This window comes from Rosa chinensis, chromosome 5 (genome assembly GCF_002994745.2).
Source record: "Rosa chinensis cultivar Old Blush chromosome 5, RchiOBHm-V2, whole genome shotgun sequence".
NCBI lineage: Eukaryota > Viridiplantae > Streptophyta > Magnoliopsida > Rosales > Rosaceae > Rosa > Rosa chinensis.
The window spans coordinates 74,640,460-74,651,584 of NC_037092.1; the positions used below are offsets into that span (position 1 = coordinate 74,640,460).

General features: G+C 40.0%; 1 protein-coding gene across 1 annotated transcript; it reads left to right on the forward strand.

Annotated features, from left to right (window-relative positions):
• Positions 1-732: 732 nt before the first annotated feature.
• Positions 733-9,904, forward strand: LOC112164049 (phosphomethylpyrimidine synthase, chloroplastic). The gene is given in 4 exon segments (XM_040519783.1): positions 733-1,548; positions 1,550-1,606; positions 1,609-1,907; positions 9,860-9,904. Coding segments are annotated over 3 exon segments (1,155 nt in total). The 5' UTR covers positions 733-747; the 3' UTR covers positions 1,906-1,907; positions 9,860-9,904.
• The last annotated feature ends 1,221 nt before the right edge of the window (positions 9,905-11,125 follow it).

The following is an 11,125-nucleotide window of genomic DNA, read 5'->3' on the forward strand; positions in this document are numbered from 1 at the left end:
TGTTGCTGTTTATTGTTAGGCTAGTGGACTCCTTGTCCTCTATGTTTCTTTTGTTAACTAGTTACAGTTTGTTTCTCCTATGAAGTGCATAACAGAGAAAAGAACAAAAGTCCTTCTACTGAAGGACTAATCTCTTGAACTCAACACGAAGTCACAAACTTTATATTAATTAACCACATAATATCCGTACTCACCTGATGGAACCGCATCAATGATCATAAACTTTTCTAACAACCCATTGATACTTTTAGCTTTTAAATCGTACAAGTCTTAATACGAAATATAAGGCACAGCCTGCAATCGTACAAACAGAAATGATGCACACTCAATTAACCAAACCAGCCTGCAATCTAGTCAATCCAAGCAGACATGGTTGTTCATCGCGGCAATGAACTCCGTCGTCTTCGGCTTCTCCAGCTTCTCAAACTCATCGCTAAGATCCTCCACCACAATCGTGTTCTCCGCCGCGCTCGCCACCGCCGTCGAAATCGCCAGCCTCTTCTCCTTGCGGTTAATCTTGATGCTCCTACACGACTCCTCCGCCGGGTCGTAGCGGGGTCCGGGTCGAACCCTGCCTTGCCCGACCGGTCTTCTTCTGCGGCCTCGCCACGGGTGAGGGTGGAGGCGGTGCCGGAGCGCTTGTTCTGGAGGTCGTGGATAATGGCGCGGTGTCCTTTACTCTTTGGTTGATTTGCATCATATGTTTTTCCCATTGTACTCAAAAGGTAAATTTCTGAAATTTCTGAAATGTTGTATTGTGCCACCCGCGAGAAGCTGGATCCAGAGTTTGTGAGATCAGAAGTGGCTCGTGGGAGGGCAATTATCCCTTCCAATAAGAAGCACTTGGAGCTGGAGCCAATGATCGTTGGGAGAAAGTTTCTGGTCAAAGTTAATGCAAACATAGGAAACTCTGCTGTTGCCAGCTCTATTGAAGAGGAAGTTTATAAGGTCCAGTGGGCAGCTATGTGGGGTGCTGACACTGTTATGGACCTCTCTACAGGTCGCCATATCCATGAGACCCGTGAGTGGATCCTACGTAACTCTGCTGTACCAGTAGGGACTGTACCCATCTATCAAGCACTTGAAAAGGTGGATGGAATTGCAGAAAATCTTAACTGGGAAGTGTTCAGACAAACTCTGATTGAACAAGCTAAGCAGGGTGTAGATTACTTCACCATCCATGCTGGGGTTCTACTACGGTACATCCCACTAACAGCAAAGCGTATGACAGGAATTGTCTCTCGAGGAGGATCCATTCATGCAAAGTGGTGCTTAGCTAATCATAAAGAGAATTTTGCTTATGAGCACTGGGATGACATACTTGACATCTGTAATCAATATGATGTTGCCCTGTCAATAGCTGATGGCTTGAGACCGGGTTCGATTTATGATGCCAATGATACTGCACAGTTTGCCGAGCTATTAACTCAGGGAGAACTGACCCGCAGGGCATGGGAAAAGGATGTACAGGTAATGAATGAAGGACCTGGACATGTTCCAATGCACAAGATTCCTGAGAACAGGGCAAAACAGCTGGACTGGTGTAATGCATGAAGCGTCTTTCTACACTCTCGGTCCTTTGACAACTGATGTTGCTCCTGGATATCACTAGATCATATGACTGCCATGTCCTTCCATGATGAAACCTTGGCAGAAGGTGCCAAGGTGGCCCATTTTTGCTCAATGTGTGGGCCAAAGTTCTGTTCTATGAAGATAACAGAGGATGTCAGGAAGTATGCTGAGGAGCACGGTTATGGAACTGCCGAGGAAGCTGTGAAGCGTGGTATGGATGCCATGAGTGCTGAGTTTCTTGCTGCCAAGAAAACTGTCAGTGGAGAACAACATGGTGAAATTGGTGGAGAAATTTACTTGCCAGAAAGTTATGTAAAATCCTCTGAGAGGTGAAGGTCAGTCGTAGATGTTTTTGGTTTTACTTTTCCTGACGAATACTATTGACAGTAGCAGCATGGCTTAGTTTACTGCTGCAGTATGGCTGCAGCATGGTTTTCTGGTTTACTTGTATACCTTGACTTCCACTGTTCATACCTTACTTTTAGTTGTTAAGCTTAGTTATGGGTAGAGTTGAGGTTAAAAGGCATGGTTGCTTGTTTTTCCTCCTTATATATAATTGCATCCTTGTAATCAGTTTATTCATGAAGTAATACAAGAAAACTTTCCACAACTTTCTTGCTCGTTTTCTTCATGGTATCAGAGCAAGCATTCAAAGCCTGAGTCTGTGTTTTTCTTTTTCGTTTAGTTCCGGAGTTCACCAGCTTAAGATGGCTGGGAAATCTGGTTCTAAAGATGATGATCCTCTTACAAATTCTTTCGATGTGGAGTCTAATCCAAACCAACGTCTTAACTCTGTTTTGTTGAATGAATTCAACTATCTCTCTTGGGCTAGAGCTGTTACTCCTTGCTCTTGGAGGAAGGTCCAAGCTTGGCCTTGTCAATGGAGTTATACAGAAGCCTAAAGCTGACTCCCCTACACTTGATTCTTGGCTGTGCAAGGATCAACTCGTCATGTCTTGGCTAATCAACTCCATGAAGAGCAGAATAGCAGAAATTTTCAGTTTTTCTGAGTCATCTATGCATCTCTGGAATAATGTCAAGGAGATGTATGGAAATCAGAATAATGCTGCTCGAGTTTTTCTACTCAAATGAGATAATGCCGATCTTCAACAAGAAGGTAAGCCCTTTGTTCAGCATCTTGGTAGTCTTACAAGTATGTGGAATGAGCTAGATGTTTATAGACCTCATACTACCGAGGCTAGTGTTTTGTTAAAAAGAGCTGAGGAGGATAAGATCTTTCAGCTTCTTGCAAGTTTAAGCTCATAATATAAAGATTTGAGAAGTCATATTCTTATGAATACTGAGCTACCATCTTTCAACAATGTGTGTGCCACCATTCAAAGAGAAGAAGTTAGAAAAAAGGTGATGAATATGGAGACCAAGACAAGTGCATCTGAAACCAGAGCTTATGCTTCTAATCACAAGCAAGCTGAAGCAAAAGTGTACAAAGGCAAGAGGCCTAACTTGAAATGCAGCTACTGTGAGGGGGTTGGACATGTCAGGGAAAGATGTTGGGTTCTCTATCTTGAGCAGAAGCCAAAATTTCTAAAGGAAGGCAAAAGCTCTCAAAAGAGTTGGAATCCACCAAAAGCAAACCTAGCAGCAACTTCTTCTTCCTCTTCTTCTGAGGGTAGGCTCAACTTCACCTCCAATCCCACTACTTTAATCAATGAATTTGCTGCTTATCTCAGCAAGAAGCAGATGCATAGTAGAGGTGAAGAAACAACCATGCCTGGGATTGAAGGTCACACTACACTCCTTGGAAAGTTTGCTGGCTTCCTTGCAGAGACTGATTATGTTCCACATGAAGAACCTTTTCTACTGCTCTCAATGTTTGTGCTATGGATGATTATTAGATTATAGACTCAGGGGCTACAGATGTAAGGCCCCGTACCTTATTTTTTTTATGAAGTACGTTTTTACCATCATTGACCGAGGAGTGACTTTTTCTTTAGTCCGGCTAATTAGGAAATTTCTTTGAGATTGTCGTAGAGTACGAAAAATCGAGTTCGTGGACACATAGTTTGTTTAAATTGGTTTTATAACGGAAAAGTTATGACCAAAAATAGAAATTTCTATTTTTGGCATGGTTTTCTTTTTTTGTGAGCTACTATTTGTGGTAAAAAGGGGTTAAAAATCAGATGGGAAGAGAGAGAAAGTAAAGAATCAAAAAAAAAAAAAGAAGGAGAGAACGGGACGAACCCGAGCCCGCCCCCCCCCCCCCTTCTTTTTTTCCTTCCGCCGCTGCTCTCTCTCTCTCAGGCGATTCCGTTGCCGTCCGGCCACCCCAGGACGAAAGGTTGGGCACGGCGTGATCCTCTCTTCCTTCTCCTTCTAGCCATGTAAGTCTTTCACCTTGGGTAGCTTTGGTTTTGGAGATTTGAAGAGAATTGCAGAAATGGGAAAAAATGGATTTTTGCTTTGATGTCCGGTTTCCGGCGATTTCCGGTCGGATTCTTTGGGGGTTTTGGTTGTTGGGGAAGTGCTGAACGTGTTCCTAACCTTGTTGCAGCTCGTTTTGATCGGTGGAGGAAAATTTGAAGGTGTTTGAGACTGTGAACAGTACCGTGAACAGTAACTCTCGAATTCTTGGGTTCTTGTTTGATTTTTCTGGATATTTCTACTTGAATTTGGTTGTTGTTGCAGGTATAGGAACTGTTAGTTGTAGTCTCTGAATTGTTGTGTTAGATTTAAGGTTGTTGGTTAGTGAGTTTCCTTGGAGTTTGATGTTGGTTGTGGTTCTAAGGTGGTTAAGATTTTTATCTTGGGTTGAGAACTTGTTGTCATGTTTTTAGTGTTGAGTTGAGAGTGTTGAGAGGTTGGAGAAGTATATTGGGTTTTGAATGTCAAAGAGAAATTTGGAATTTGTGGATGTTTTAAATGTTTTAGTTGATGAATCTTTTGACTTAATTTCTTGATAATTTACTATCAATGTTATTGTGGGATTGGTCTATTTTGTTGAGGAATTTGGTGTTGAGATTGTGGTTTGGAAAAGAAAAGTTAGAGAGGATTTGAGATTTAGAGTTGGATTTGTGAATGGAAATAGGGAAAGTTAAGAAAGAATGTGGAAATTTTGGAAAAGGATTTATATTATAAATTGGTGGTAAATTGTGATGAAGGAAGTGAAATTAAAATTGATTAAGTTATCGAACAGTCCTTGTGAAGGTTTAGATTAAGCGAGGTCATTGAATGGTTGAGGAATCGAATTAAAAATCGGTAGAGTTGTTATGAGTTGGAGGGCATTGAGATTGTAAGGAATTATAAAATTTAATCCCGAATTGAAGTGTGGGAGTTTTATAACAATTTATGAATAACGGATGCTTATTCCGAGGGAATGAGTTGATTTTGAGAGTATTTCCTTATTATGGTTAATTATATCGTATTCAATTGTGACAAGACGTACTGAGCCCTTGAGCGAGGAGGATACAGGCAGGCAGCAGGTTTAGCTACGGGACTCACTTGTGAGTGGACCTTTATTTTATTTAAATAATGCATGCAGCATGGTATAAAATTTTGAAATGGATTGTTATTTGAGTAAATGTGATTTTATGGAAAGAAAATGATTAAAAAGGAAATAGTTGACAAGGAGGCCAGTTTTGGCGCATGTGTATTTTACCTAGTTGGCAGTCCCTCCTAGGTAATAGTCTGGTTGACAGTCCCTTCCAGAGTACAGCTCGGTTGGCAGTCCCATCCGATGCGTCATCTGGTTGGCAGTCCCTTCCAGATGACATGAGGTAGTTAGTCGGCAGTCCCGTCTACTACTTGTGGCTAGTTGGCAGTCCCATCTAACCACCGCCTCCTATTCCGGTTGGCAGTCCCTTCCGATGCGTCATCTGGTGGCAGTCCCTCCCAGATGGCATGAGATGCCTAGGAAGCAGTCCTTCCTACTCATCAAATGATTTTCTTGGAAAAAAGGATTGAGTTGGAATTTCATAGAGTCTCGCTACATGATGGTTTTGTTAAAAAGAGAAATGGGGAAGCATACCATAAATTGTTCTAATTCTTGCTTCGGTTTTGTCCACTCACTCTAATGGACTTTATATGTTTTCCCCTGGGCCATTCGTTTTCAAATGCCCAGATTTCAGATTAGCCGAGACCGCGTCCAGGCTCAAGGACTTTGGAAATCAGCGCTTCCGTTTTTGTCCGTAGGTTATTACTTAACCTACCTTGTATGATATCGGCTTAGTTTTAGTGTTGCTCTGATAACCCCGTTCTTTTAAATTTGATGGATATTGTCGTTTGGATTGTTGTTGCTTACGGAGGTTATGTTGGGATTTGAACTTTCTGGATGTAATATATGTGCTTGGATTGTAAATATGATATTGTAGGTTGAGTAGAAGTTAAAGTTGTAATCATGTCCAGGTTTGTGAAATTTTGGGTAGCCCATATTTAGGGGAGGTTGTGCCGGATTTTCGGTAGGATTTCGCTTAATGTGGGCCCCGCAGGCTCGTATCCAGGTATTTGGGGTGATTCCTGGGTCGGGTCCTGTCTACGGATCACATGACAAATAAAATCACAAATTTGCATGAGTTTGAAAAATTGTATATTCCTTCTAAAGTGTCTGTAGCAAATGGCAAAGGTGCCTCAGTTTTAGGAAGGGAAAAATAAAATTACTCTCCAACCTTGTTGAGTCAATTGCTCTCTATGTTCCTTCTTTCCCTTTTCATCTCCTATCTGTTGGAAGAATTATAAACACATTAAAATGTCTTGTCATCTTCTCTCCTTATAATGTCATATTTCAGGATCTCATCACCAAGAAGACAATTGGTGAGGGTTTCTTTTTGAATGGTCTCTATTATCTGTCCAAGAACTCTTTTGATTCCAAAGCCTTCCAAGTCAGTTCAAGATCAACACAAGAGCATCATCTATGGCATCAACGCTTGGCTCATCCTTCAGAGAAAGTGTTGTCTTTTTTGTTTCTAAATTTGTGCAAAGCAGACAATCAATGTGATGTCTGTCATCTGTCAAAATCCTCTAGGTTGCCTTTTACTTCCTCTCTTTCTAGAGCTAGTAATCCTTTTGAAATCATTCATTCAAACATTTGGGATCCAGTTCTTGAATCTTATGATGGATTTAAGTATTTTGTAACATTTGTAGATGATTTTACGAGGATTACTTGGTTGTATCTATTGAAATTCAAAAGTAAAGTTGTGGATGTTTTTAAGGATTTTCATAAACTTGTCATCACTCAATTTTCTTCATCCATTCCTGTGTTACGATCTGATAATGGCTCTGAGTATATATCCAATAATATGTCAAATTACTTGAGCACACAAGGCATTGTGCACCAAACCAGCTGTGTTGGTACTCCTCAACATAACGGGATTGCTGAGAGAAAGAATCGAGACGTCCTTGAAAAAACAAGAGCACTTATGTTTCAAATGAATGTTCCAAAAAATTTTTGGTCTCAAGGTGTTCTCACTGCCACATATCTCATCAACAGACTCCCTAGTAGAGTGCTTGGTTTCAAATCACCTCTTCAAGTGTTGAAAGGAAGAAAGATTGATCTGTCTCACTTAAAAGTCTTTGGCTACACATGTTTTGTTCATATTCAAGCTCATCAACGTGATAAACTTGATCCTCGAGCTGATAAGTGTGTTTTCTTGGGATATTCATCTACTCAAAAGGGTTTAAATGTTATAACTATGTTACCAGGAAACTAATTGTTTCTAGGGATGTGAGATTTGATGAAGCTACTCCCTATTTCACTAGAAAATCATGTGATTTTGGTCAGGGGGAGGTTCTCTCTGATTTGTTTCCAAGTCCTAACCTTCTTGTTAATGAGGATTGCAGTTCGTTTTTTAATCCTGACACTTTAGTTCAAGAAGTTCCAACAGTAGTCACTGATATAGAAACTGATACTCAACCTGTTGATGAGCCTACCTCTACACTTGCAGTTGTTCTTCGTAGAAATCCCTTGGTATCACCTCCTGCAGTTGTTCTTCGAAGGAATCCTCCACGAGATCGAGGTCCCCCATCCAAGCTAAATGACTACAAAACCTATACTGCAAGGTATCCAATGACACACTTCATATCCTATAAGAAATTCTCTTCGGCTCATTCTGCTTTTCTAAATGTTCTTGTTGGTACTCATGAACCTCAAAGCTTTGAGGAAGCTAATCATTTTGATGTATGGAAGAAAGCTATGGCAGATGAACTTCAAGCTCTCCATGACAATAATACATGGAGTATTGTTCGAATTCCTAAAGGAAAGAAAGTTGTTGGCAGTCGTTGGGTTTACAAAACAAAACTTTATTCTGATGGTTCTGTGGAGAGATATAAGGCTCGTTTAGTAGCTTGTGGTTTTACTCAAACATATGGAGTAGGCTACAAGGAGACTTTAGCTCCTGTTGCTAAAATGAGTACAGTAAGAGTTTTTTTATCAGTTGCAGTTAACCATTCTTGGCCGCTGTACCAGATGGATGTGAAAAATGCCTTATTACATGGTGATCTTGAAGAGGAGGTCTGTATGAAATTACCTCCTAGTCATCCTCAATCTCATGATCCTGAAATAGTATGCAAGTTGCACAAGTCCATTGATGGTTAAAGCAATCCCCTCGTGCCTAGTACGATAAGCTTAGTTCAGTACTTGAGGAAGTTGGTTTTCACAGAAGCAATGCAGATTCTTCCTTGTTTGTTCGAATTGGTTCAACCAGTAAGCTTGTGGTGCTCATCTATGTTGATGATTTGATAGTGACTGGTGACAATTTTGAGGAGATTCAGTCTCTCAAGCAATCTCTTCAAAACAAGTTTGCTATTAAAGATTTGGGAATCCTTAAGTACTTTCTTGGCATAGAAATAGCTACTTCTCATAAAGGTCTCTTTCTCAATCAGAGAAAGTACATACTTGATTTACTGCAAGATGCAGATATGGAGGATTGTAAACCAGCTCGCACTCCTCTTGACAGCAAGCAGCAACTTAATGTATTAAGTGAGCCTTTCTTGGATTTAACCTCCTATCAACGATTAGTGGGTAAGCTTATCTATCTCACAATCACTCGACCTGATATTTCTTATGCTGTAAGCATTGTCAGTCAATTCATGCATACTCTAACTTTAGCTCATCTTCACATTGTGAAGAGATTTCTTCGTTATCTCAAAGGTTCTGTTGGAAGAGGTATTTTGATGAAAAACAATGGAAACACTCACATAATGGGATACACCGATGCTGATTGGGCAGGCAATTCTCTTGATCGAAAATCAACAACTGGCTTATGTACATTTGTTGGTGGAAATCTGGTTACTTGGAAGAGCAAAAAGCAAACTGTTGTTGCTCATTCTAGTGCTGAGGCTGAGTATAGAGCTATGGCTTCCACTGCTTGTGAGCTTATTTGGTTAAAGGGTCTCCTATCTGATTTGGGATTTCCTAGTTATTAGCCAATGTCCCTTTTCTATGACAATCAAGCTGCAATGCATATTGCTTCTAATCCGGTTTTTCATGAAAGAACCAAACACATAGAAGTTGATTGTCACTACATTCGAGCTCAAGTTCAGTCCAAGATCATTGATACTCACTTCACTCGAAGCCATGATCAATTGGCTGATATTTTCACCAAATCTCTTCCCACTGCTCAATTTCTCAGAATTTTGGGCAAGCTTGGATCAATGAATCCTCTTGATCCAGCTTGAGGGGGAGTATTGACAGTAGCAACATGGCTGCAGCATGGCTTAGTTTACTACTGCAGTATGGTTTTCTGGTTTACTTGTATACCTTAACTTCCATTGTTCATACCTTACTTTTAGTTGTTAAAGTAGAGTTGTTAAGCTTAGTTATGGGTAGAGTTGAGGTTAAAAGGCATGGTTGCTTGTTTTTCCTCCTTATATATAATTGCATCCTTGTAATCAGTTTATTCATGAAGTAATACTAGAAAACTTTCCACAACTTTCTTGCTCGTTTTCTTCAAATACACTGTTTTACAGTATTCCTACACTAAAATGGTCCCTCCTAATTTCAAACCAGGGATACAATTTGCATGTTATAAAACAATAATCAAGTCTCAAGCTGTACAAACTGGGCCAATAGTGTTAGGATTTGATTTTATGGGACATGTCACTCAACTAAAGCACACCATATGATAATGTATTATTGTTGAAGCAGTATGGATATATGGACTGGTGTATGGATATAATAGCATATATACCTCATTTTTTGCACCCAGCATGGATAATTGGATATACAACTTCTTTGTGGCTTTAATTTCTACCATCTACATGTGTTTAACTAGGCAGTTTGGTCCTGATCTGTTCCCATTTCCTTGTTCTAATATATGAATATGCTTATTTTCAGGATCAAGTGAATAACCAGAACCAGTTTGACAACCCTGGAGGCTTTCATCCATGATTGGCTTGTCCAGATTGGAGATCTTAGGTTTTCATTTTCATTCTGTGGTATAGACCAGTAGTTGGGTTGAAGTACTTTTCAAGACTTCTATCTATATTTTTTCCGCTTGTGCGTGTGTTTCTCCGTAATAAAATGCTTCCTTCATATCGCATAGACATTGGGTTTATCTTTTTGCCATTCTATTAACATAAACGACGCACCAGGGGTGCCTGTATCTGCTCGAGCACTAGCTCTTTGGTTGGGATTTGAGTAGGTCAGGCTGAGATGGTCCCTTTGAACCTTAATAGGTTAATGCCTGCGTAGGGAGTGTGCATTTTTTTTCCTATCTATCATAGGGGGAGAGAGATGAAAGCTGAGCTATGAATCAGAGACGAAGGAAGAAGAAGATGAGAGAAAGGGAGAAAATGTGAAAAATGAGAGGACTACATTGTTACTGAGTTGATCATGAAATTTCAGAGTGAAGGCTTTTATACTATTCTAAAATAGCCACACCTACCTAATACCTATCATACCCTTAACATCCCCCCTCAACCATATGCTTGGGTACCAAGCATAATGGTTGGAACAAAGAAAAACCCAGCTAATCTAGCAAAAACTAAACCAATTGAAAAACAAAACCCAGCACTTCAATCAGTTTCCAGTAATATGCACAATACCTGCAGCACCTTTGCATACTCCTTTACGTCACCAACACCTCAATCATTTAGTCATTCATTCTATCAGTCTCTCAAATTCTTGCATTTTCTCAAGGATTGATGGTAGATACTTGTGAAATAGCAGAATGAGCACCAGAGTTTGTGGATGTTCAACTTAATGAACTCAAAATTTTGCAAGGAACATAACCCATTCACATATCAGCAAGTTTCACAAAACTTATTGTGGGAAACTGGTCAGTTGCACTTCTTCTAATTCCAGGTAGGGTACCCATGTCATAATGCTGCATTGTCTCATCCATATTTATCTTTTCTGAGACATGGACAGCTTCACTTGCTTTCTTTTTAAGTAACTCACCAATTGTGATATCTCTACCAGGTCAGAAATACACCATCATTAGATCTATACTGCATCACAGATTGATCACCATAAAAAAAAGATGCCTCCATAAGACTTTTCTTTTTAGTGAGATACATCTCACGCTTATCTACCACATCCAATTCTTCACTACCACAACACAAACCCAGATTTAGGCATCTCATCACTTACAAACTCATA